The 27,939-nt window shown below is 44.6% G+C and overlaps 1 protein-coding gene across 3 annotated transcripts in view; it reads left to right on the top strand.

The window, feature by feature from the left end:
* The window catches only part of CFAP99 (cilia and flagella associated protein 99), a 107,894-nt gene extending 82,811 nt beyond the window's left edge, over window positions 1-25,083 (top strand). For all 3 annotated transcript variants that reach the window (XM_073342717.2, XM_073342716.2, XM_073342715.2), the window contains 2 exons: window positions 18,493-18,673; window positions 24,557-25,083. In XM_073342717.2, coding sequence (XP_073198818.1) covers window positions 18,493-18,673; window positions 24,557-24,712 — 337 coding nt within the window. In that variant the 3' untranslated portion in view covers window positions 24,713-25,083. The remainder of the gene's footprint in view (window positions 1-18,492; window positions 18,674-24,556) is intronic.
* Window positions 25,084-27,939: the final 2,856 nt, after the last annotated feature.

Genomic DNA, 27,939 nt, shown 5'->3' with positions numbered 1-27,939 from the left:
TTGTTACTGCAAGTTAATCCCCAAAGAGTGGGACTCTATGCTGTCACTACTCAAAGGAGAAAGAAAGGCTATTATTTAGTAACTGTAGTTCAAGTCAATTGACAGCATAGGTCTGCCCTGCCCAACTGTCTGGTATCTCTAGAGTGTATTCTGATTAAGAATAATGGAACTGAAATAGAGTTGGGGCCACTGCTCCTTATAAATTACTGGCTCTGAATTTTCAGTGCTCTGAGGGAGCATGCAAGGAATCCCCAGGGTTACGACTTTCCAGAGCTCATCTACTACCAAGAATGTTGTTCCATGCTGTCTACTCAAGAAGCGTTTACTGTGATAGATAAGTAGCCTCTGCATTTTGGTTGATGAAGGATTCCTTTAAAATGCAATCATTGTGTTATTTTAGATCAGAATGGTTCTAATACCATAGGTAAGACCAAGTTCAATTAGTTTTCTTAGCTGCTATGTTTGGAAAGTTATTTAGAACAGACTATCATGCCAAAGATGACAGAACCCCAATGAAACAACACTTGTTTGCTGGCAGTGGTTTTATTCAGGCTCATGATAACAGTATTAAAAGATGCTTTAATTTGAAGGAGACCTTATCTTACACTCAAAAATATTTAAAGTTTAAATAGTTTTGTAGGAAATTAGATGTGACATGACTTTGCCAGGGAGCTATGATTGGAGAATCTACATACACAATCAACAAGTGTCGGTAAAGTGTCCCAAGAATATTGTTCTCCAGGCATGTACTTAGCAGCATTATCAGATAGTGTGCAAGTCTGTGATGGCATTTCTGTTACTATAGTATGACTGCTAACCTATTTGCAGATGATGGGCCATTTCCTGCAGCTTGCATTTCATCTGAATAAACTACTGACTTTGTATGTTAATCCTGCTGTACAGAGCCTAAATCCTGCATTATCTCAAGTCAGTGTGATTCATTGCTCAGGTTGTACGGATCCCACCAAAGGGGATTGCTTCTAGAGAATTAATTAATTATGGGGATTGAAGAATGAGTAAGATAGCTGATATTCATGAGATACTGCTGTGTACAATATGAACTTACATGTCCTTAGCACATTTAGTCTCAAGTCACCTTATATTAAAAGCTAGTACAAATCAGCTAAGGTGTGATGACTAAACTTTGCTTAAAAATGTGCTCTTCGTTTGTATCACTCAGTCTAACTGGGTCCTGAACATGCAGGTTACTTTTAATGTAATTTTCAGATAGATAGGCACCACCACAAAATAGCATATCAAGCCAGCATATAATTGATTATATCAAACAAAACAGAAAGTGAAGCCTGATAAATTATTAGGGTATCAGCCTTTAGCTTTACTAGACTGGAAACTATGGCATCCATTACAAAGGCAACCATATGAATGCTTACAAACACTTGAGAAATTAACTAGGTGCACATTCTATGTTCCTTTAACCACTGGTATTGTTGGCACAGTTCAGAAATCAGCAATGATATGTGAAGTGGAAGAATGTTCCAATTATTGGCATGCAAATGAGTACACCAACAGTCCATACCCTTCTGAATGTTCTACTGCATTTGGTGGTATCACACAAAACCAGGTTGCCATGCTGACAAGCCCTGAAGAGGAAAAACACATGTACAAGGTTGCACAGCTGAGGCCTGATTCTCATTTATTCCCTTCCTGCATTTAGGGCAAGGAGGGAGAGGTAAAACAAAAGTGGCTTTAAGCTACCTGTGTGCTCCCCATACTCTTGGGTGTGCATGAGTCAATCTAGCCCCAGGTGTAAGTTAGAGCAGCCTTATGGCTCTCCTTCTAAAGAGCCTCTATATGAGTGATAAGCAGAGAACAGTCATAGTCCACTACGCTTTCCATATTCTCTATCCCAGGGGTATGGGAGAAGGCTTGGTGATATCACAGGACTGGAGGGGACCTCGAGAGGTAATCTAGTACAGTCCCCTGCATTCATGGCAGGACTAAATATTATCTAGAACATCCCTGACCGGTGTTTGTCTAACCTACTCTTAAAAATTCCCAATGATGGAGATTGCAAAACCTCCCTTGGCAATTTATTCCAGTGCTTAACCACCCTGATAGTTAGTAAGTTTTTCCTAATGTCCAACCTAAACCTCCCTTGCTACAATTTAAGACCATTGCTTCTTGTCCTATCCTCAGAGGTTAAGAACATTTTTTCTCCCTCCTCCTTGTAACAACTTTTTATGTACTTGAAAACTGTTATCATGTCCCCCCTCAGTCTTCTCTTTTCCAGACTAAACAAACCCAATTTTTTCATTTTTCCTTCGTAGGTCATGTTTTCTAGACCTTTAATCATTTTTGTTGCTCTTCTTTGGACTTTCTCCAACTTGTCCACATCTTTCCTGAAATGTGGCACCCAGAACTGGACCCAATACTCCAACTGAGGCCTAATCAGAGTGGAGTAGAGCAGAAGAATTACTTCTCGTGTCTTGCTTACAACACTCCTGCTAATACATCCCAGAATGGTGTTTGCTTTTTTTGCAGCAGTATTACATTGTTGATTCGTATTTAGCTTATGGTCCACTATGACCCCCAAATCCCTTTCCACAGTAGTCCTTCCTAGGCAGTCATTTCCCATTTTGTATGGGTGCAACTGATTGTTCCTTCCTAAGTTGAATACTTTGCATTTGTCCTTATTGAATTTCAACCTATTTACTTCAGACCATTTCTCCAGTTTGTCCAGATCATTTTGAATTATAATCCTATCCTCCAAAGCACTTGCAACCCCTCCCCGTTTGGTATCGTCCGCAAACTTTATAAGTGTACTCTCTATGCCATTATCTAAATCATTGATGAAGATATCGAACAGATTCGGACCCAGAACTGATCCTTGCAGGACCCCATTTGTTATGCCCTTCCAGCATGACTGTGAACCACTGATAACTACACTCTGGGAATGGTTTTCCAACCAGTTATGCACCTACCTTATAGTAGCTCCATTTTAGGTTGCATTTCCCTAGTTTGTTTATGAGAAGGTCATGTGAGACAGTATCGAAAGCTTTACTAAAGTCAAGATATTCCAAGTCTACTGTTTCTCCCCTATCCACAAGGCTTGTTGTTACCCTGTCAAAGAAGCTATCAGGTTGGTTTGACAAGATTTGTTCTTGACAAATCCATGCTGTTACTTATCACCTTGTTATCTTCTAGATGTTTGCAAATTCATTGCTTAATTATTTGCTCCATTATCTTTCCAGGTGCAGAAGTTAAGCTGACTGGTCTGTAATTTCCCAGGTTGTTGTTATTTCCCTTTTTATACATGGGCACTTATTTGCCTTTTTCCTGTCTTCTGGAATCTCTCCTGTCTTCCATGACTTTTCAAAGATAATCGCTAATGTCTCAGATAGATATCTCCTCAGGCAGCTCCTTGTGTATTCTAGGATGCATTTCATCAGGCCCTGGTGACTTGAAGACATCTAACTTGTCTAAGTAATTTTTAACTTTTTTCTTCCCAATTTTAGCTTCTGATCCTATCTCATTTTAACTGGCATTCACTATGTTAGACGTCCAATCACTACCAACCTTCTTGGTGAAAACCAAAACAAAGAAGTCATTAAGCATCTCTGTCTTTTCCACATATTGTGTTACTGTTTTCCCCCCCCCTCATTGAGTAAAGGGCCTACCCTCTCCTTGGTCTTCCTCTTGCTTCTAATGTATTTGTAGAGTGTTTTCTTGTTACCCTTTATGTCTCTAGCTAGTTTGATCCCATTTTGTGCCTTGGCCTTTCTAATTTTGTGCCTACATAGTTTTGTTTATATTCATCCTTTGTCATTTGACCTAGTTTCCACTTTTTGTAGGACTCTTTTTTGATTTTTAGGTCATCAAAGATCTCCTGCTTAAGCCAGGATGTTCTCTTGCTATACTTCCTATCTTTCCTATGCAGTGGGATAGTTTGCTCTTGTGCCCTTAATAATGTCTCTTTGAAAAAGTGCCAACTGTCTTCAGTTGTTTTTCCCATTAGATTTGCTGCCCATGGGATCTTACCTATCAACTCCCAGAGTTTGCTAAAGTGTGCCTTCTTGAAATCTATTGTCTTAATTTTGCTGTTCTCCGTCCTACCATTCCTTAGAATCATGAACTCTTATCATTTCATGATCACTTTCACCCAAGCTGCCTTCTACTTTCAAATTCTCAACCAGTTCCTCCCTATTTGTCAAAATCAAATCTAGACCAGCCTCTCCCCAGTAGCTTTCTCCACCTTCTGAAATAAAAAATTGTTTCCAATACATTCCAAGAACTTGTTGGATAATCTGTGCCCTGCTGTGTTATTTTCCCAACAGATGTCTGAGTAGTTAAAGTCCTCCATCACCACCAAGTATACAGACATCTAAGATACTGATTTGATTTCCCTTCCCCCCGCAGTTCTGTCGTTTCTCTCCCTTTTCCCTGCTACAATAGCCCATGCTCCCCCAAATTCCAATCCTTCTCCCAGGTCTGCATGTTTTTGACTTACCTGTGGGCTTTGGTCACCTGCCCCCTTCTAACCTAGTTTAAAGCCCTCCTCACTAGGTTAGGCAGTCTGTATCCAAATATGCTCTTCCCCTTCCTCGATAGGTGGACCCCATCTCTGCTTAGCAGTCCTCCTTCCTGGAACAGCATCCTGTGGTTAAGAAAGCTGAAGCCCTCTTGGCAACACCATCCTCACAGGCAGGCATTCATCTCCAGCATGCATCTGTCTGTGCCAGCTCCACGTAGTAGGGAGCCCTCTGTGTAGGGGCATTCTCAGGTGGCAGGTTTTAACCCTGCCTGGGCACCATAACATTTTTTTATGGTAACTGAACCAAGCTTCTGGCCTGGGTATGTAACTTTTACCAGTTTAACAAGCTCTTTGTTTAGGTAGAACAAGTACAGGTAAACTGTAAATGGGATTTCAATAGCAAAGCTAGACAGCTGCTAAAAATGTGCTTATTAGCGTACAATCACCTGGAATCACCTTTCAATTCACAGCCATGTTTGTGGAAACAAAGGAGTTTCAGCTGTTTTATACATTCAGTTGAATTCTGCCTAATACATCCAAAAATATTTTGTGAATGTCACAAAATCTCCTTGTAGTCAAAAAGAAGGCTAAGGCTCATAAAAATGTTAGACAAGTTTTGACAAGGTTAGGCTGGTGTATCTTCTAAGGTCACAGATATATTACAATGTAAAAGGATTTTACACAGTCATTAATGACCTTGTTGTTCCACCAGGAAATTTTCTTTGCAGGAATTTCTTGATTTATGGTATGAGTGGCTGCTAAGCTGCTTGCTTTGTCTTTACTGAAGACTGTGCCAAGACTCAGTAAGAAAAGCTAAACAATTGGTCATAGAAGGGGCAAAGTTTTGGTTCTTCAAAATATTGTCTGGGAAAGTGTTTTTTGATATATAAATATATATTCTTCAGTATGTGTTTGTAGTAAGTAGGATCTAGCTGCTGAATTCCTACTGTTCAAGTCTTCAGTAGACATACAAACAGCAGGAGGAAATCCATCAACAATGAACTTTGATTATACAGGTTTCAGAGTAGCAGCCGTGTTAGTCTGTATCCGCAAAAAGAAAAGGAGGACTGGTGGTACCTTAGAGACTAAATATGTTAGTCTCTAAGGTGCCACCAGTCCTCCTTTTCTTTTTGATCATACAGTTTCACAGCATTTATTGCAGATGAGCAAACTGCTGTTATGAATGGCAGTAATTTTCCCACTACAGTTAGATGTGTATTACTTTAATTATTTTAGCGGGGAGCCAGAATTTGGTCATTTACATGTCTTGCATCATCACACAGTGTCAGTCAACATGACAATGTAGTGTGCTTAAATGTCAGTGTTGACCCCTGCTACAGATTAAAGTGATTGCTGCTAACAATTCATACATTCATTTTCCCTGCTGAAATAAGTAAGTGGAATAACATGGCAAAAGACAGAAAAAGATTCTGTGAATACAGAGTCCCAGATTGCACCAGGTCACTGAGACTGTAATTGCTAGCAAATCCAAAGACACACTCCATTCTGATATAGAACAATCTCAACCATGAACGTTTCCTTGAATTTTATGAACTAAATTTGTTTTTGATTGTTTAATAACACAAATAAAAAGCACATTTTCAAATGCAGGCATCTAACTATAAATTGGCATGTTTTAGTACACACCAATACATACCACCTCAAAGCACCACCAGCCCCTGGCAGAACAACAGATGCAAAACCTGCAGACATACTTCCACTGCTGTGACAATCATACCCCTCATGACATACTTTTCAAGATTCATAGGTCCTCCACATACCGATCACAATAAATAGTGTACCTCATCCAGTGCATCAAATGCCCCAACAGCAACTATGTGCATGAAACCAGACTATCACTATGCTCTCAAATGAACTCACATAGAAAAATGATGAAAGAAAAAAACATCATATCACCTGTGGGTGAACGCTTTTCACAAAGAGATCACTCTATATCTGACCTAACAGGCCCCATCCTCAAAGGAAACCTGTGCAACACCTTCAAGAGACAAGCCTGGGAGCTAAACTTCATAACTCTGCTAGACACTAAAAACCATGGACTCCACAGAGACACTGGTTTTATGACTCATTACAACAATTTGTAACGCAGCCCATGGCTTGCTAACCCTTAATTGCCCACCTTGTTTTAAGTGGTCTCCGACAGCATGTGTGAACCATTTAAGCTTAACAGTATGTCCCAATTTGTGTTTAGGTCAGACACTAGTTACCTTCCCCAGACAGGAAGAAAAGCTCTGTGAAGCTTGAAAGCTTGTGTCTTCCACCAACAGAAGTTGGTCCAGTAAAAGATATTATCTCACCTATCTTGTCCCCCAAACAGCTGATCTGGGATAGGGGTAGTTTGGCTGTGTGCAGGCAGGGTGGGTTCTTAACTGTTTCCTGCCTGTATTTTGTATGGGGTCCCCCCAAAAGTTCGGAAAACTTAAAAAGTCTATGGTATGGAAATAATTTAGAGACTCCAGCAGATCAGAGACACAACATCTTATCCATAAAAGGACAGAAAGCTCCTTTTTTATACCAAAAAAGGGGAGAAACCCCAAACTTCTTATGGACTAGAGGTCTGATGTTCTATTTTAGAAACCAGTACAAAAGCAAAGCACCTTCCTTCAAGCCTTCAATTCCTTTGGCTGCTATGTAACAAAGTGTATATCATAAAATAAACTAACAACAGTACATACATTTGAAGTTCCCCTTTAAGGAATGTTGAGCATATAGCAGCAGCCCTAAAAGCAGAATGGCCTGTATAGATATGTCTAAAAGGCACCTGGGAGTGTGTCTTACATCTCGAGTGAACAAACATACACTAGCTCTGCTTGAGCTAACATGCTAAAAATAGCAGTGTGGACATTGTGGAATGGGAGGTGTCAAAAGCTAGCCGCCAGAGTACCAACTCACCCAACCCCCAGGGTCTGAGCTTGGGTGGCTAGTCCATGCCACTGCCTGCGCCACAACACCCATACTGATATCTGTAGTACGCTAGCTTGAGCAGAACGAGCACATCTGTCTACCCGGGCTGTAAGGCTCTCTCTCAGGTACAGTGTAGACATACCCTAAATATACTCCAGGGGCACTTACACTACACTCTCATTTTGAGCTCCTGAAAGGATTCATCTCGGTCTACACTTTCCCATTCCAGGCAGATGTCACCTCACTTCATTAGAAAAACTATGTGTGACAGGTCCAGTGACAGAGACTGCCTTGGGACTGTCACCTGATGTGCTGAAATTACCTCTGAGCCTGTTTTCCCTGCCAGCTTGTTGAGCCTGCTGCAACACAGACCCAGGTCTGAACCACACCCCCAAAGCTGCAAGCTTTAACTGAAAACCACTCAGCAGGTTACCTATCTCCAGCACCCAGTTCCCAATGGGATACAAACCCCAAATAAATCCGTTTTACTCTCTATAAAGCATATACAGGGTAACTCATAAATTGTCCTCCCTCTATAACACTGATAGAGAGATATGCAGAGCTGTTTGCTCCCCCAGGTATTAATCACTTATTCTGGGTTAATTAATAAACACAAGTGATTTTATTAAGTATAAAAAGTAGGATTTAAGTGGTTTTAAGTAATAATAGACAGAACAAAGTAAGTCACCAAGCAAAACAAAGCAAAATACACAAATCTAAGCCTAATACATTAAGAAACTGAATACAGGTAAATCTCATCCTCAGAGATATTCCAATAAGCTTCTTTCAGACTACAGAGGAACAGCCGTGTTAGTCTGTATTCGCAAAAAGAAAAGGAGGACTTGTGGCACCTTAGAGACTAACCAATTTATTTGAGCATGAGCTTTCGTGAGCTACAGCTCACTTCATCAGATGTTTACCGTGGAAACTGCAGCAGACTTTATATACACACAGAAATCATGAAACAATACCTCCTCCCACCCCACTGTCCTGCTGGTAATAGCTTAGACTCCTTCCTAGTCTGGGCCCAATCCTTTCCTGGTACTGTCCTTGTTAGTTCCAGCAGGCATCTTAGGTGAAAAGCAGGGGCTTTCTCATGACTGGGACCCTCCTTTATTCTCTTCCACCCGCTTTTATAGCTTTGGCACAAGGCGGAAATCCTTTGTCTCTATGAATCCCCACCCCTCCTTCTAAATGGAAAAGTGCCAGGTTTAAGATGGATTTCAGCATCATGTGACATGGTCACATGTCCTGTGAGACCTCATTCTTCATTCTTCCAAGGCTGGCCCCCAGGTATCCAGGGAGGTTTGCAAGTAAACAGAGCCATTTACAAGCAATTGTCCCAGTCAATGGGAGCCATCAAACTTCCAAACCACCATTAATGACCCACACTTTGCATAATTACAATAGGACTTCAGAGTTATGCTTCATATTTCTAGCTTCAGATACAAGAATGATACATACATACAAATAGGATGAACACTAGATTATAAGCTTTGTAATGATACCTTACAAGAGACCTTTTGCATAAAGCATATTCCAGTTACATCATATTTACACTCATAATCATATTTCCATAAAACATATAGAGTGCAACATCACACTATGGTCTGGGAGAACCATGACCATTTGGGCTCTCTTCCTCTGGGTCCCAGAAGGTCTGTACCCCCCATGACAAACTCCCACACTTTAAACCTCCTTTTATGATTTTTTCCCCAAGCCTTCCAGAAATAGTCTACCTTAGCATGAGGTGTGACATAAAACATTTCCAGGGACTGGCTTTTTTGGGGCATGATGGGATAGTGGGGAGGAATTGAATATGGGGCTTGTAATGGGCAACTGTTTTTAACTTTAACTGTGAAGTAGCTACCAGAACTCCATAACGCTAGATTTTTGCTGCTTCTCCTGTGTCTGTGTTTACAAGAACATTGATTTGCATATAATGAAAGGTTTGTTGCTCAATCCCACTGACTGTTTGATCATCAAGTGTTTAACTAAAAACTAATTAGCATGTTTTCAGCACATTTTGGGAAAGAGTGCCTCATTACCATGAAAATAGAAATAACCCATTTTCATGTAAGTTAAATGTTAGAGCATAAGTTTTAGAATCATATCAGACATTTAACCCATAGTAACAGGGATGTATCAGCCCTTTAAGTCTTTCAGAAGAAGCATTATTCTATTCTGTTTAGGTTTTTATACCATGCTTATCACCGTCATGTCTGAGCACTTTCCAATGGTGCATTAAGCAACATGACGATACATCTGCCATGAGTTGTTTGTTCTCTCATCCTCTCTCCAGAGGGAAAGGCATGTACAGTGGAGTGTCTTGTTTTCATAGGGTTTCTCATTTTATTATTATGGGTTTTTTAATAAATATACCTATTGCTCTGTGTTCATGTTAAAGAAGGCAAGATCTAAGAAATGTGCCTTGTACTTGAAATGGAAAGTGGTGCAGACTGTGATGGTTCTTAATTCTTGGGGGAGTTCATTCCACAGTCTTGGACCGTCCATGGAGAAAGTTCTGCATGCCAAACATGTGAGCTTTACTCTTATTGTAGAGAGTTCCATTGTGCCAGAGAGGCAGAGTCATTGACCATGGTCTTTGTTCTGGAGCTTTACAAGGTCTTTTAAATACCCGGGGTCCAGGCCATGGAGCACTGTGAAGATAAGGACCAAGATCTTGAACTTGATTAAGGAGGCGGGTGGTGGTGGTCGGGGACTCTCTACTCCGGGGGACTGAGTCATCTTATCTGCCACCCTGCCTGGGAAAACCGAGAAGTCTGCTGCTTGCCGGGGCTAAGATTTGCGATGTGACGGAGAGACTGCCGAGACTCATCAAGCCCTCGGAGCAACAATTCCTGAGCAAAACAGGAAAAACATTATGCATAAATAAACATTTTGCATAAAATAAACAGAAACAGAAACAGAAATAAAATAAACATTTTGCATAAAGGAATTATGCAAGGAATTATGACGTGATTGGAATAACAGAGACTTGGTGGGATAACTCACATGACTGGAGTACTGTCATGGATGGTTATAAACTGTTCAGGAAGGACAGGCAGGGCAGAAAAGGTGGGGGAGTAGCACGGTATGTAAGGGAGCAGTATGACTGCTCAGAGCTCCGGTACGAAACTGCAGAAAAACCTGAGTGTCTCTGGATTAAGTTTAGAAGTGTGAGCAACAGGAGTGATGTAGTGGTGGGAGTCTGCTATAGACCACCGGACCAGGGGGATGAGGTGGATGAGGCTTTCTTCCGGCAGCTCGTGGAAGCTACTAGATCGCATGCCCTGGTTCTCATGGGTGACTTTAATTTTCCTGATATCTGCTGGGAGAGCAATACAGTGGTGCATAGACAATCCAGGAAGTTTTTGGAAAGCGTAGGGGACAATTTCCTGGTGCAAGTGCTAGAGGAGCCAACTAGGGGGGGAGCTTTTCTTGACCTGCTGCTCACAAACCGGGAAGAATTAGTAGGGGAAGCAAAAGTGGATGGGAATCTGGGAGGCAGTGACCATGAGTTGGCTGAGTTCAGGATCCTGACACAGGGAAGAAAGGTAAGCAGCAGGATACGGATCCTGGACTTCAGGAAAGCAGACTTCAACTCCCTCAGGGAACGGATGGGTAGCATCCCCTGGGGGACTAACATGAAGGGGAAAGGAGTCCAGGAGAGCTGGCTATATTTCAAGAAATCCCTGTTGAGGTTACAGGGACAAACCATCCCGATGTGTCGAAAGAATAGTAAATATGGCAGGCGACCAGCTTGGCTTAACGGTGAAATCCTAGCGGATCTTAAGCATAAAAAAGAAGCTTACAAGAAGTGGAAGGTTGGACATATGACCAGGGAAGAGTATAAAAATATTGCTCGGGCATGTAGGAATGAAATTAGGAGGGCCAAATCGCACCTGGAGCTGCAGCTAGCGAGAGATGTTAAGAGTAACAAGAAGGGTTTCTTCAGGTATGTTGGCAACAAGAAGAAAGCCAAGGAAAGTGTGGGCCCCTTAATGAATGAGGGAGGCAACCTAGTGACAGAGGATGTGGAAAAAGCTAATGTACTCAATGCTTTTTTTGCCTCTGTCTTCACGAACAAGGTCAGCTCCCAGACTGCTGCGCTGGGCATCACAACATGGGGAATAGATGGCCAGCCCTCTGTGGAGAAAGAGGTGGTTAGGGACTATTTAGAAAAGCTGGACGTGCACAAGTCCATGGGGCCTGACGAGTTGCATCCGAGAGTGCTAAAGGAACTGGGGGGTGTGATTGCAGAGCCATTGGCCATTATCTTTGAACACTCGTGGCGAACGGGGGAAGTCCCGGATGACTGGAAAAAGGCTAATGTAGTGCCAATCTTTAAAAAAGGGAAGAAGGAGGATCCTGGGAACTACAGGCCAGTCAGCCTCACTTCAGTCCCCGGAAAAATCATGGAGCAGGTCCTCAAAGAATCAATCCTGAAGCACTTACATGAGAGGAAAGTGATCAGGAACAGTCAGCATGGATTCACCAAGGGAAGGTCATGCCTGACTAATCTAATCGCCTTCTATGATGAGATTACTGGTTCTGTGGATGAAGGGAAAGCAGTGGATGTATTGTATCTTGACTTTAGCAAATCTTTTGACACGGTCTCCCACAGTATTCTTGTCAGCAAGTTAAAGAAGTATGGGCTGGATGAATGCACTATAAGGTGGGTAGAAAGTTGGCTAGATTGTCGGGCTCAACGGGTAGTGATCAATGGCTCCATGTCCAGTTGGCAGCCGGTGTCAAGTGGAGTGCCCCAGGGGTCGGTCCTGGGGCCAGTTTTGTTCAATATCTTCATAAATGATCTGGAGGATGGTGTGGATTGCACTCTCAGCAAATTTGCGGATGATACTAAACTGGGAGGAGTGGTAGATACGCTGGAGGGCAGGGATAGGATACAGAGGGACCTAGACAAATTGGAGGATTGGGCCAAAAGAAATCTGATGAGGTTCAATAAGGATAAGTGCAGGGTCCTGCACTTAGGACGGAAGAACCCAATGCACAGCTACAGACTAGGGACTGAATGGCTAGGCAGCAGTTCTGCGGAAAAGGACCTAGGGGTGACAGTGGACGAGAAGCTGGATATGAGTCAGCAGTGTGCCCATGTTGCCAAGAAGGCCAATGGCATTTTGGGATGTATAAGTAGGGGCATAGCGAGCAGATAGAGGGATGTGATCGTCCCCCTCTATTCGACATTGGTGAGGCCTCATCTGGAGTACTGTGTCCAGTTTTGGGCCCCACACTACAGGAAGGATGTAGATAAATTGGAGAGAGTCCAGCGAAGGGCAACAAAAATGATTAGGGGTCTGGAACACATGATTATGAGGAGAGGCTGAGGGAACTGGGATTGTTTAGTCTGCGGAAGAGAAGAATGAGGTGGGATTTGATAGCTGCTTTCAACTACCTGAGAGGTGGTTCCAGAGAGGATGGTTCTAGACTATTCTCAGTGGTGGAAGAGGACAGGACAAGGAGTAATGGTTTCAAGTTGCAGTGGGGGAGGTTTAGGTTGGATATTAGGAAAAACTTTTTCACTAGGAGGGTGGTGAAACACTGGAATGCGTTGCCTAGGGAGGTGGTGGAATCTCCTTCCTTAGAAGTTTTTAAGGTCAGGCTTGACAAAGCCCTGGCTGGGATGATTTAATTGGGGATGGGTCCTGCTTTTGAGCAGAGGGTTGGACTAGATTACCTACTGAGGTCCCTTCCAACCCTGATATTCTATGATTCTATGATTAGACATTCTATGGAAAGCCAGTGTAAAGAGTAGAAGACATGTGTGATGTGCTCGTGGTAGCCTGTGTTGCTGAGGAAATGCACTGCAGTGTTCTGAACTACTGGGTGTTTCATAAGTGCTGAAGGTTTTATGCCCAGTTATATCATGTTGCTGTAGTCCAGCTGAGAGGTGACAAAGGTATGAATAACTCAGTCCAGGTCTTCATCCACCAAGATGGGACAGAGTCTTCTAGCCAGCTGGAGATGTCAGAAAGACTCTGTCCTTTTTTACTCACAGCTGTTGCTATGCAAGAGCTCTGCATCAGCAAGGAATCCAAGAGACTACAGATTGAATTGACCAATTATGAATGTGAATCTTCAACCAAAGAAGGATGCACCATGGCTGCAAGCTCTTAAAAATACTTTCCTCTGCCCACCAGTGTTACCTCTGTTTTGCTCAGGTTCCGCTTCAGCAAGCTATTCTTCATTCATAAGCTGATCTCATCCAAGCACTGGGCCATCTTGGTGGTAGAGGTGTGGTCATTACTTCATTCCTTACCCCAAGACCAGGTATAGTTTTTAGAGCAAGAAATATGGCAGTTCAGGGAGAGTCTCCGGAAGGCCGCTACAAGTGTAGGAAGCACATCTAAATGGCTGCCCTTATTTATGGCCAAGATTGAATTTCAAAGCATTGGTTGGGTCAAAGCTCCTTTTCATTCAGTTCTTGAGGACTGCTGAGCCTGTAGTCCCGATCCCCAGGAATACCTGCTATAAAAGGGACTGGCTTTACAAGGTGCTTCCTGCCCTTTGAATAACAAGAGACTTGAAGAGAACAGGATGGCCAAAAACAGTCTCTCTGAGGGATGGAGAGTGTCTGAATCTCTAAGGGCTTTGACATAGACCTTCTGTGGTGATGAAGTGATCTCAGAGCCTGGGGGAAAAGCACCCCTGAGAAGGAGAACTTATCTTTATTTGACAACTTAATTTACCAAAGGCTCTTATGTAAATTAAGTTGTCATGGGATAAGAGGGAAGATCCTTTCATGGATTGAAAACTGCTTAAAAGACAGGGAACAAAGGGTAGGAATAAATGGTAAATTTTCAGAATGGAGAGGGGTAACTAGTGGTGTTCCCCAAGGGTCAGTCCTAGGACCAATCTTATTCAACTTATTCATAAATGATCTGGAGAAAGGGGTAAACAGTGAGGTGGCAAACTTTGCAGATGATACTAAACTGCTCAAGATAGTTAAGATCAAAGCAGACTGTGAAGAACTTCAAAAAGATCTCACAAAACTAAGTGATTGGGCAACAAAATGGCAAATGAAATTTAATGTGGATAAATGTAAAGTAATGCACATTGGAAAAAATAACCCAAACTATACATACAATATGATGGGGACTAATTTAGCTTCAGCTAATCAGGAGAAAGATCTTGAAGTCATCGTGGATAGTTCTCTGAAGACGTCCATGCAGTGTGCAGCGGCAGTCAAAAAAGCAAACTGGATGTTAGGAATCATTAAAAAAGGGATAGCGAATAAGACGGAGAGTATCTTATTGCCCTTATATAAATCCACGGTACACCCACATCTTGAATACTGCGTACAGCTTTGGTCCCCTCATCTCAAAAAAGATCTACTGGCATTAGAAAAGGTTCAGAAAAGTGCAACTAAAATGATTAGGGGTATGGAATGGGTCCCATATGAGGAGAGATTAAAGAGGCTAGGACTTTTCAGCTTGGAAAAGAGGAGACTAAAGGGGGATATGATAGAGGTATATAAAATCGTGAGTGGTGTGGAGAAAGTGAATAAGGAAAAGTTATTTACTTGTTCCCATAATATAAGAACTAGGGGCCACCAAATGAAATTAATGGGCAGCAGGTTTAAAACAAATAAAAGGAAGTTCTTTTTCACACAGCGCACAGTCAACCTGTGGAACTTCTTGCCTGAGGAGGTTGTGAAGGCTAGGCCTATAACAGGGTTTAAAAGAGAACTGGATAAATTCATGGAGGTTAAGTCCATTAATGGCTATTAGCCAGGATGGGTAAGGAATGGTGTCCCTAGCCTCTGTCTGTCAGAGGGTGGAGATGGATGGTAGGAGAGAGATTACTTGATCATTACCTGTTAGGTTCACTCCCTTTGGGGCACCTGGCATTGGCCATTGTTGGTAGACAGGATACTGGGCTGGATGGACCTTTGGTCTGACCCAGTATGGCCATTCTTATGTTCTTAATGACCCTAGCTCTTGAAAGAGTCTGGGTTACACTAAAAAGACTGAAGAATAAGAACCATGGGGGCGATATTTTTTATATTGTATTAAACTTCTCCACAGGTGTGGCCCTTTTTTGAAATTTGGCCTGCCACACTCGGAGTAACAGGTACAATTGCTATTAGCCAAGCAGAGCACCAACCCACACCCTGCCTTAGACAGGTAAATAGGAATTTTGTTCAAATTTTCAGAAAAACCATTTGAGAAATACTGTACCACATAAATCCTTTTACAAAACTCAGTGCTCAACAATTAAATGTACCTGTGATCATCACAAACAAGTTCCATTAGCCCTATCAAGTGAGAGAAAGGTCCAGATCAAACCTAGTATAAGCAGTTGTGATGCCATTAGCTTCAGTAGAGTTCCAACTTCTTACTTTAGGTTTGAATTTTACCTGAAAGGTATAACTGTCCAGAATGTGATCTTAATACTGTGATATGAAGCTAGTCACTAAGCCAAATTCAAAGGTGATGTAAATACACGTGCAAGTTACATGTCAGTAAGTGGGTACATGAATGTAAGTTGGCGTAGATATCCAACAAGGGGTGTTAATAAGTGAGGTTATAGGAAGTAAGGACTTGTCTATATAAACATTTAGTTTTGAAACAAGAGTAGATTAAAGTGCACCAGGAAACGTTTAGTTCCCAGCAGCAGTTCAGATGGACAGTTAGGCCTTGTCTATACTATTGGGGTAAGTCGACCTGGTATGCTACTCCAGTTATGTGAATAACGTAACTGAAGTTGACATAGCTTAGGTCAACTTACCGCGGTGCCTGTACCATGCTGTGGTGATGGGAGATGACTTCCCTTATGCTTCTCAGGAAGCTGGAGTACCAGAGTTGACCGGAAGCACTCTGAGATCGATTTAGCGGGTCTTCACTAGAGCCGCTAAATCAACACCGCTGCATTGATCACAGCAATACCAATCTACCAGTAAGTGTAGATGTAGCTTCAGTATGCAGCAAGCTAGGGCAAGATAGATTTACACTTCTGCTCACTGTGAACTACGTGTTTATATAGACAAGCCCTAAGTGAGCATAAACTGATACAACTTACAACAAGGGGGTAGCAGAGTAGAGGTAGCGGAGGGGGGGGGGAACAGCAGGAGAGTGTAAAATAAAGTAGGTACCCCAGCATTTCTTCCACTCTCTTGTTTGTTACTTTAGTGCTACATTGTCTCTTCTACACCATTAGGGTACATCTAGGGTGACCAGATGTCCCGATTTTATAAAGACAATCCTGATATTTGTCTTATATAAGTGCCTTTTACCCCCACCCTCTGTCCCGATTTTTCACACTTGCTATCTGGTCACCCTATCTCAGAGGTCCCCAAACTGTGGGGTGCACCCCTCCCCAGGGGGACACAGAGGAATGTTTGCAGGGGGTGCAGTTGGGGCCTTGGCTAGCCCCCATGGGGGGCAGGGAAGGAGCGCCATCCAGCTCTGCTCCTGGCCCCGGCCCCAGTTGCTGGCCCTGCGCCCAGGACTCTGCTCTCAGCCCCATGCCAGGGCCCGACTCCCAGGACAAGGCTCTGCTCCCAGCCCTGCCCCAAACTATGGCCCCAGTCTCGGCCCCCTTACCCCTGTCCATGTTCCCCCCTTTCAGAGCCGCAGCCATGCTCCCAACCCCAGCTCCAGCGGGCCAGGGGTGGAGCGTGGAAAGGGGATGGGGGGGCTGAAATAAAAAGTTTGTGGACCACTGCCCTAGGTGCATCTACATTACAGTGAGGGTGTGAATGGAAACTTGTGTAGATGTATCCACACCAGCCATACTCTAGCTAGTGCACTAAAAATAGAAGTGAGGACCCTGTGGCTCAGGCTTCAGTACTGGCTGTACACGTGAGTATGTACCATGTACTGAAGACTGTACTACGGTGTCCTCACTTCTATTTTTAGCAAGCTAGCTACTGTACAGCTAGCATGGGTACGTCTACACAAGCTGCCATTCACACACCCCAGCTGCAATATAGACATATGTCATAAATATAAAGGGAAGGGTAAACCCCTTTAAAATCCCTCCTGGCCAGAGGAAAAATCCTCTCACCTGTAAAGGGTTAAGAAGCTAAAGGTAACCTCGCTGGCACCTGACCAAAATGACCAATGAAGAGACAAGATACTTTCAAAAGCTGGGAGGAGGGAGAGAAACAAAGGGTCTGTGTCTGTCCGTATGCTGCTTTTGCCGGGGATAGAACAGGAATGGAGTCTTAGAACTTTTAGTAAGTAATCTAGGTAGGTATGTGTTAGATTATAATTTCTTTAAATGGCTGAGAAAAGAACTGTGCTGAATAGAATTACTATTTCTGTCTGTGTGTCTTTTTTGTAACTTAAGGTTTTGCCTAGAGGGATTCTCTATGTTTTGAATCTAATTACCCTGTAAGGTATCTACCATCCTGATTTTACAGAGGTGATTCCTTTACTTCTATTTACTTCTATTTCTATTAAAAGTCTTTTTATAAGAAAACTGAATGCTTTTTCATTGTTCTCAGATCCAAGGGTTTGGGTCTGTGGTCACCTATGCAAATTGGTCAGGATTTTTACCAAACCTTTCCCAGGAAGTGGGGTGCAAGGGTTGGGAGGATTTTGGGGGGAAAGACGTGTCCAAACTACGTTTCCCAGTAAACCCAGTTAGAGTTTGGTGGTGGCAGTGGATATTCCAAGGACAAAGGATAAAATTAATTTGTACCTTGGGGAAGTTTTAACCTAAGCTGGTAAAAGTAAGCTTAGGAGGTTTTCATGCAGGTCCCCACATCTGTACCCTAGAGTTCAGAGTGGGGGAGGAACCTTGACAACATATTATATTATAGTCCTTGCATCCACTGAGAAGGGACTTCAGATTATGCTGAATTGTTTCATACTGGTTAGTGGTATTATGTGAACAACAGGAATCAAGCTGAGAACACCACATTCATTTCCTCATATAATGTAAACCTGATTTGAATCTAACTGGTCACCAGAGGTAAAAGGCTGGTGCATTAACTCATGATTTGCAAAGTAATATATTTTGATTCTAAATAATATGGATTGGATTTATTTTGTAGATCTTGTCCACCTATTTTCCCCCCTTTTTTTTCTTTATTTTTGACCTTTCAGGCAGGAAGAGAAGAAAATAAAGTCCCGGTTAACTGAAGGACCTATGAAAGATGAACGTGTTTTAGATCTGCAGAAAAAGATTATAGAGAAAACTATGGAGCGTAAAAAACAAGCTGAAATCTTAAAGATTACACCCCAGAAAGATGGTGCAGGGCCAGGGAGATCTTGGGAGTCATATGAAGTAAGTAAATAAGTCTTACAATAAATAGTCATAATGGGATCTTTTTTTTAAGTTTCAGTTAGCTCAATGGAAGTGTGACAGATATGGCAATTTCTTGCAATATTCTTGGGAGACCTTATTGAATTAAATTAAGTATCTTTGGGGTCCACTGTATTAAATGAATGGTTTATTTCTTGTTGTGGGCCAGAATTGTATGTAACTTCTCAAGGGGAGAGATGTAACGGATGTGAGACTTGGGGTTACAAAGGACTATTTTGAACCATGTGCCAGACAAGAATGGACTTTAGGAACAAATAGTGGTAAGTGGTTTTCCTGGGGAATACCTAGGGGGAGGTGAATGCAAATTCCCCAGCTTCAGTTATGCACAAACTCAGACTTTTGAAGCTGCACCCTGAGGAGGGGGCATTGTCTGTTGATCACCTGTTACATGAGGCCAAGATCAAAGGTCCATGCAGAATAAGGAAAGACTGAACTATTCATGGTTATTCTGATTTTGACACTGAGACAGTTATGAACTTGTAATCATGGGGGGAAACCAATTGTGGGTTTTGTAGGACTGACACCTACCAGACCCCGAGGTTGGAGTTGGGGTAACTTCAGGTCCACTTTTTAGCTTGCACATAGGTTCTTTTATTGTTGTGAATATGTTTTCTCTGTAATGCTTTCCCCTTAAAAATAAATGTGCTTGCTTCTAAAGAGCTGTGTGCTAACTTATAACTGCAGTCCATTACCTTGTTCATAGCCTCTGGAGAGAAACCAAAGGGTAGATGCTGGCCTATTTAGACAGTCTGGCTTGTGGGGAATATCACTTCGTGTAGACAGGGAACTGTGCAGCCTGGAAAAATCTTGGTTTGGCAGGATAGAGATGTGAGCGTCTACCCAACAAAGGTGATAGCTGGGGAGCCGGGAACCTAGAGGGGTACCCTTGAGGGACCACAAAGGGGAAATACAGGTGCAGTTGCCGTGAACTTGTGATTGGCCCATTTATCTCTAATCTTCCTATCTGTTGAAATAATAACTATAGCCTATTTTGTTAGGAGACTTGGCAGAGCTGAATTCACAACCTAAGGGAAAGCTGTATTTTTCAGATATAAATAGTAAACCTCTATCTCAATATAATGCAGTCCTCAGGAGTCAAAAAATCTCACCTCATTATAGGTGAGACCGCGTTATATTGAACTTGCTTTGGCCCCCTTGTTCCTTGTTCCCTGACTGCCTCCTCCAGAGATCCCCATCCCTAATCACCCCCCGGCCCCCACACCCTACCCAACCCCCCTGCTCCCTGTCCCCTGACTGCTCTGACCCCTATCCACAGCCCCCACCCCCTGACAGGCATTCACCGGCAGCAGCGGGAAGTGGAGCAACGTGGCCCCAGCCCGCTCCACTCCGCCACCTCCCAGCCGCAGCGCTCCGCTTCCCACCGCCAGTGAGTGCGGGGAGGTTGGGGAAAGGACGCCCTCCACACTCACCGACAGCAGGAAGCGGAGCAACGTGGTCCCAGCCCACTCCGCTTTCCTTGCCCCAGCCCCAGCCCCAGCCGTGTCACTGGTGGGCGGGGGGAAGTTGGGGAAAGGTCCCGCACTCACCTGCAGCGGGAAGTGGAGCGCTGGGCTGGATGAATGGACTATAAGGTGGATAGAAAGTTGGCTAGATTGTCGGGCTCAACAGGTAGTGATCAATGGCTCCATGTCTAATTGGCAGCCGGTATCAAGTGGAGTGCCCCAAGGGTCGGTCCTCGGGCCGGTTTTGTTCAATATCTTCATAAATGATCTGGAGGATGGTGTGCATTGCACCCTCAGCAAGTTTGCAGAGGACACTAAACTGGGAGGAGAGGTAGATACGCTGGAGGGTAGGGATAGGATACAGAAGGCCCTAGACAAATTGGAGGATTGGGCCAAAAGAAATCTGATGAGGTTCAACAAGGACAAGTGCAGAGTCCTGCACTTAGGATGGAAGAATCCCATGCACCGCTACAGACTAGGGACCGAATGGCTCGGCAACAGTTCAGCAGAAAAGGACCTAGGGGTTACATTGGACGAGAAGCTGGATATGAGTCAACAGTGTGCCTTTGTTGCCAAGAAGGCCAATGGCATTTTGGGATGTATATGTGGGGGCATTGCCAGCAGTTCGAGGGACGTGATCGTTCCCCTCTATTCGACATTGGTGAGGCCTCATCTGGAGTACTGTGTCCAGTTTTGGGCCCCACACTACAAGAAGGATGTGGAAAAACTGGAAAACGTCCAGCAGAGGGCAACAAAAATGATCAGGGGGCTGGAACACATGATTTATGAGGAGAGGCTGAGGGAACTGGGATTGTTTAGTCTGCGGAAGAGGAGAATGAGGGGGGATTTGATAGCTGCTTTCAACTACCTGAAAGGGGGTTCCAAAGAGGATGGCTCTAGACTGTTCTCAGTGGTAGTTGATGACAGAACAAGGAGTAATGGTCTCAAGTTGCAGTGGGGGAGGTTTAGGTTGGATATTAGGAAAAACTTTTTCACTGGGAGGGTGGTGAAGCACTGGAATGCGTTACCTAGGGAGGTGGTAGAATCTCCTTCCTTAGATATTTTTAAGGTCAGGCTTGACAAAGCCCTGGCTGGGATGATTTAGTTGGGGATCGGTCCTGCTTTGAGCAGGGGGTTGGACTAGATGACCTCCAGAGGTCCCTTCCAACCCTGATATTCTATGATTCTGTGTGGCTGGGAGCTGGCGGAGTGGAGCGGTCTGGGGCTGGGCTGCTCTGCTTCCACTGCTGCCGCTGCTGCGGGGGGATCCCTTCCCCCAAACCCCCTCCCCCGAGCGACATGGCTGGGGCCGGGGCGAGGGAAGCAGAGCAGGCTGCTCCCAGCCCTCCGCTAATCTCCTGTGCCACTCTGGGACTGGGGCCCCCAAAAGTGCCCCCCATAGCTCCTGCCTCCCAGACCCTAGGGAGGGGAACCCCTGACCGCCCCCGAGACGCTCTGCCCCTTATACAACCCCCAGGGCCGGCTCCAGGCACCAGCATTCCAAGCAGGTGCTTGGGGCAGCACTGTGAAAGGGGAGGCGGTCCGTGTGCCATCAGGGCGGCATTCGTCTTTCCGCGGCAGCGGCAATTCAGTGGCAGCTTCTGTCTTCAGTTGTCCTGCTTGGGGCGGCAAAAACAGTAGAGCCGGCCCTGCCAACCCCTCGGCCCCGGCCCGGCCGCTTTACCACGTTGTATGTGAACCCGCATTATATCAGGTTGCGTTATATTGGGGTAGAGGTGTGCAATAATGTAAACCAGGGGTTCTCAAACTTCATTGCACTGTGACCCCCTTCTGACAACGAAAATTACTACACAACCCCGGGTGGTGGGGCTCGGGCTTTGGCTCCACACCCAAGCAAGTCTAACGCCAGCCCTGATGACCCCCATTAAAATGGGGTTGCAACCCACTTTGGGGTCCCGACCCACAGTTTGAGAACCGCTGATATAAGCCTTTCACAGGATTGCTTACTGCAGCTTCAGAATCTCCATTTAAGGGACAAATCCTGTAAAACACTTAAGCATTTGCTTAACTTTAAGCACATACTTAAGTCCATCCCTTTTCAGCAAAGAAAAGTATTTGGGGCTTTATTCAGGAGAGTATTTAAGTGTACCCTAAATAGGGGTGCTTTCCCGAATAGAGGCCTTAAACACATGCTTCAATCCTTTGCTGAATCCAGGCCTACAGAAGTGCAGATGCAATAATTAGAGGCCTCAAAGGAAAACTGCAGTGTAATAAAAATATTCAAATCACTACAAAGAGTAAGACACATTTTGAAATAAATAGAAAAGAAATAGAAACCTATAGATAGGATCCTTGACAGTATAATGGTAGAATATGACTGTAAATGCAGCTATCATTTGAAGCATAAGAGTTCCATAACTGTTGTGAAGTTCTACTCTTTTGTTTTGTTTAACTTTACACTTTAAATATCACAAGATGCTAGTTCTCTTCCTCTTCCCTCCACTCAAGTCCTAAGGCACATAGCTGTAAAAATTACTTTTTAATTCAATATAAAGTATAAATAAAACACAGGTTAGCAGAAGATATTAGGTTTGCTCTAGTCCCCATCATTGCTGCTTGGGTCTACATAGCTCTGGCCAAGTTTTATTTCAGAGAACAAAGCAAATTCTTACATCCCGCACCTATTTAGTCCAATTGTGTTGTATGCATTTAATTTAGAGCAGAAAGTGGTCCAGTATGTCCGCCACAGGATAGTAAGCCCTCTTTCTGTGCCATAACTCCAACATAGTCCACCCTGAATGCCATTTGTACTACCCACCTTTTTGGTGCCTTACCTCTCTGTTCCTGAATACACTGAAAGTAGAAGATCCCCTCTTGGTGTTGAAGTGCCAGGACCAAATTTTGGCCTCACTTACACCTATGTAAGCACTTTGAACTCAGTGGGTTTGTGCACGCGTGAATGAGGGCAGAATTTGCTCCACACACATATTTTTAACACTTTTAAATTAATAACAAAATAGAATGTATATTACAATTTAGAAAATTGAAGACAAATGTGTTGTAAAAGAGAGAAGTTGTTCTAGCATTGTTGGTGGCAATTAGATGATAACGTCACTTTGTCTGTCTGTGCTGGGCTTTCCTGGAATACTGTCTTTGTGAATCTAACTGTTGAATCAGAACACTGTAAAGTTTGATATAGGAGATAGATGTATGCATCTGAGTGTTGAAATAGGACTACCAGGATAAAGTTCTGAGAGGGAGGTAACATAAGAAAGAGACAAAGGAGCATAACAATTCAAATGTAGTTTGGTTTTGTCTTGGCCTAAGATTTTGTACAGTGTTATATCTGTGCTCAATCTAGTCAGCGTTTCTCAAATGTGGCCACCAGGATTTTTTTTTTTTTTTTTTTGTGGCCACAGACTCCTGGGCAGTGATTGGAGGGGGAGGCAAAGCATTCGCCCCCTTCCCTGGGGCCAACACTAGGGGTTGTGCCCTGCCCCCATCAGGAGCCAGAAAAACCAGAGTAGCAAGCAGCCAGTGTGAGTTCCCCCCTTTCCAAGGGAAGGGGCAGTGGGGCTCGGGCTTCTGGCTTCAGCTCTTGAACGTTGGGCGGCAGGCTTCAGCCATGGTATTTGGGGTTCCAGACGCAGGGCTTTGGGCTCCATACCTTGGCCGCGGGGCTTTGGGCTCCGGCCCCGAGCCCACCCCCTTCCCCCAATCGCCCATGGTCCCCGCTGCCTTCCCCAACCCTCCCCTGCTCCTGGCCCCTGCTGCCTCCCTACCCACCTCTCCATTCAGAGCTTAATATTTCCCCGGCTTGCCAGGGCTGAGTAAGTCTGCTGTGAAAAGCGATATTAACAAACCTACAAATATCAGTTTTCACAGGAGCAGACTTACTAGATAGCAAGTCTTAAAAAAAAAAAAGGAACCAAGAAAACAAAAGAAACAACAACAAAAAAGAGAAGAATGTGCAAAGCAGCTTATTTTGTTTCTATTCTGTTTAGGTCCAGTAAAGAATAGAGACAACTGTACATTATTTCTGAGTCTGAAAAAAACCCCTACATAAATAAATTACAATGATTTGGGCATGGATATGTGCATATTTATTTGTTTTTCCTAAAGTTAATTAAGTATTTTAGGAAAAAGTTTCAGCGTAGCCACCAGCAAGAGCTGGTGGCCACACTCAAGGGCCACCAAAAAAATTCTTGTGAGAACCCCTTGTAGATTAAACAAATTGGGCACCCAACTTAAGTTTGTTTCTCTTCATCACGGCCGTTATGAAGTTGGTGTGCTTGCCCCAGTCATGGTATCAAATGGAATATTTGTCTGCCAGCCATCCAGATTGTTGTGTGAATATTCATTCCATAATCTGATTAGTCACTCATGTTTGTCTATGATAATCTGTCTTTCATTTCTGCAGAACTCTCTACAAGAGCCCCACTGGAAAGAGATGGAAGAGAGTCGGGAACAACAGTTCAAGATGCTTCAGAATGGCTTAATGTCCAGAGAAACAGCTCAGAAAATGGCTGCATATCAGGCCGCAAGAATTGGAGCCACTTCTTGTATATTGAGATAATACGTAAAATGAAATGACTCTGGAAGAAATCCAGACCTGGTGGAGATGGGAGCACTTCCTATTGTGACTGCTAATGCCAGGGTTGAATTTAGACCTTTTTCTAATATGTGTAGGCTGCAGAGTCAAATTACGGTTGGCACCGGCATAACTGAAGCAGAATTTGATAACTTGTATTTTAAATCTGTGTTGGGACATTTTTCCATTTAGAATTAAAACATGTAATAGATTAAATATTTACCTTGCAATTTGTTTATGGTGACAAACTAACAGGTAAGAATGTTATAGAGAGGACTTTGAATGTATACCCTGCCATTGTTATATGCTATGCCAGTTGTTTGCTATGTTCATTTTCTGAAATAAAAAGTAAAAATATGTGAAACAAACAGAATTTTTACTTCTCAATTTAGCTTTTCACAGGATGTGATCAACCCAAGTTTAGAATAGGGATCCATGATCTTACAATAAGTACAGAATGTGGTTACCTGCCCATATCAGCAGGTCAACCAGTTTCAACACTGGTTGTGGAGGAGCTAGGGAGGAAACCAGGTTGTGTCCCAGGGTCCAATACAGGAACTTTCCAAGTGCAGTCAGGTTCTCTGTCTCCCTTGTAAAACTGAGATGATTATAACAACTTAGGCCCCAATTCAGTATGGTACTTAAGGATGGGTCTAACTTTACGCACATATTAGTCCCACTCAAGTGAAGTTGCTCAAGAAGCAAATTCCCCTCATCTCAAAGTGATGATAAGAGAAAGTATGATTCCTTATTCTCTTTAGAGAGCAGTTTTCAGAAAAAATCAAAACGCTGTTAGTCACCTAGAATTAATTTGACATCTATGATAATTTCTATGCTGTTTCCATAAATGAACTTTCGAGTCATAAGACTATGTCAGCATAATGCCAGAGGGGAAGTAAATCTCAATTAAAATCTGTGCAGCAGTAAGAATATGTAATGTATTTCTATCTTAAATTTGTGCCAGTTACAAGATATTTAATTATTGCCATTGCAAATATTGAAATTGAATCAGATTGTATCTGACGTTAAATACAGGGAGCTGCTCTTAATGCTCATACAGCATTACAATTCCTCCTCTCTATCAAAGGAAATCTAATGGGTTAAAAGAAAAGGAGTACTTGTGGCACCTTAGAGACTAACCAATTTATTTGCGCATGAGCTTTCGTGAGCTACAGCTCACTTCATCGGATGCATACCGTGGAAACTGCAGCAGACTTTATATATACACAGAGAATATGAAACAATACCTCCTCCCACCCCACTGTCCTGCTGGTAATAGCTTATCTAAAGTGATCATCGATCTACAACCTATCCTAAAGGATGACCCAACACTCTCACAAATCTTGGGAGACAGGCCAATCCTTGCCTACAGACAGCCCCGCAACCTGAACCAAATACTCACCAACAACCACACACCACACAACAGAACCACTAACCCAGGAAGGTGCCCACATATCTATTCAGGGGACACCATCACAGGGCCTAATAACATCAGCCACACTATCAGAGGCTCGTTCACCTGCACATCCACCAATGTGATATATGCCATCATGTGCCAGCAATGCCCCTCTGCCATGTACATTGGTCAAACTGGACAGTCTCTACGTAAAAGAATAAATGGACACAAATCAGATGTCAAGAATTATAACATTCATAAACCAGTCGGAGAACACTTCAATCTCTCTGGTCACGCAATCACAGACATGAAGGTCGCTATCTTAAAACAAAAAAACTTCAAATCCAGCCTTCAGCGAGAAACTGCTGAATTGGAATTCATTTGCAAATTGGATACTATTAATTTAGGCTTAAATAGAGACTGGGAGTGGCTAAGTCATTATGCAAGGTAGCCTGTTTCCTCTTGTTTTTTCCTACCCCCCCCCCCAGATGAAAGCTCATGCTCAAATAAATTGGTTAGTCTCTAAGGTGCCACAAGTACTCCTTTTCTTTTTACTGAGGCCTGAGCATCACGCCCTGAGAACTACAACTCCCACCGTGCACCGGGGCCGGATGGAAGGTGAGGGCGAAGTCAAACGGCCTGCTAATTGATATTCATGTCGTCCAATCAGCGAGCCGGAAGGGCCGTGATCTCGCCAATGACTGGGTGGCAGGGGTGGGCCGCGCCGGCTCTGTGTGGAGTTTCCAGATCGGCCCCTAAGGAGGGTGAGTATGGTGGGCAGGGGTTGCTGGGACCCCGGCCGCCCGCCCTGCGCTGAGCCGAGCCGAGCCCCCAGCAACGTACAGCGGAGCCGGGGCGGCAGGTGACAAGGGGCCCGAACCCTGGGAAGCCGGCTCCCTGCGGGGCGCGGGGGCTTGGAGCCCGGGCGGAGCTCCCCCAGCCCCCTGAGAGCCGGGCCCGGCCCCCCAGCGTCGCAGAGCCCACACGGGAGCCTGCCCCGCCCCCACCCACCCCTGCCACACGGGAAGCAGGGTCCGACCTCCGCCCAATATCCTGGGCCCCTCGAGGGAGACTGGCCTGTGGCCTCCCTTCCCTTCTCCCTCGCTTTCTCCCCCCCGCCCGCGGGAGACTGGCCTGTAGCCTCCCTTCCCTTCTCCCTCGCTTTCCGCCCCCCCCCCCGCGGGAGACTGGCCTGTAGCCTCCCTTCGCTTCCCCCCCCCTCCCCCGCAGGAGACTGGCCTGTGGCCTCCCTTCGCTTCCCCCCCCACTCCCCCGCAGGAGACTGGCCTGTGGCCTCCCTTCCCTTCTCCCTCGCTTTCCCCCCCCCCCCGCGGGAGACTGGCCTGTAGCCTCCCTTCCCTTCTCCCTCGCTTTCCCCCCCCCCCCCCCCCCGCGGGAGACTGGCCTGTAGCCTCCCTTCGCTTCCCCCCCCCTCCCCCGCAGGAGACTGGCCTGTGGCCTCCCTTCCCCCCCCCCACGCGGGAGACTGGCCTGTAGCCTCCCTTCCCTTCTCCCTCGCTTTCTCCCCTCCCCCGCCCGGCGGGAGACTGGCCTGTAGCCTCCCTTCGCTTCCCCCCCTCCCCCGCAGGAGACTGGCCTGTGGCCTCCCTTCCCTTCTCCCCCCCCCCACGCGGGAGACTGGCCTGTAGCCTCCCTTCGCTTCTCCCTCGCTTCCCCCCCCCCCCCCCGCAGGAGACTGGCCTGTGGCCTCCTTTCGCTTCTCACTAGCTTCCCCCCCCTCCCCCGCAGGAGACTGGCCTGTGGCCTCCCTTCCCTTCTCTTCCCCCCCCCCCCTCCGCGGGAGACTGGCCTGTAG

This window comes from Lepidochelys kempii, chromosome 4, assembly GCF_965140285.1.
Source record: "Lepidochelys kempii isolate rLepKem1 chromosome 4, rLepKem1.hap1, whole genome shotgun sequence".
Lineage (NCBI taxonomy): Eukaryota > Metazoa > Chordata > Testudines > Cheloniidae > Lepidochelys > Lepidochelys kempii.
Note: the sequence above shows the minus strand (reverse complement) of the source record. Positions and strands in the feature narration are given on the sequence as shown.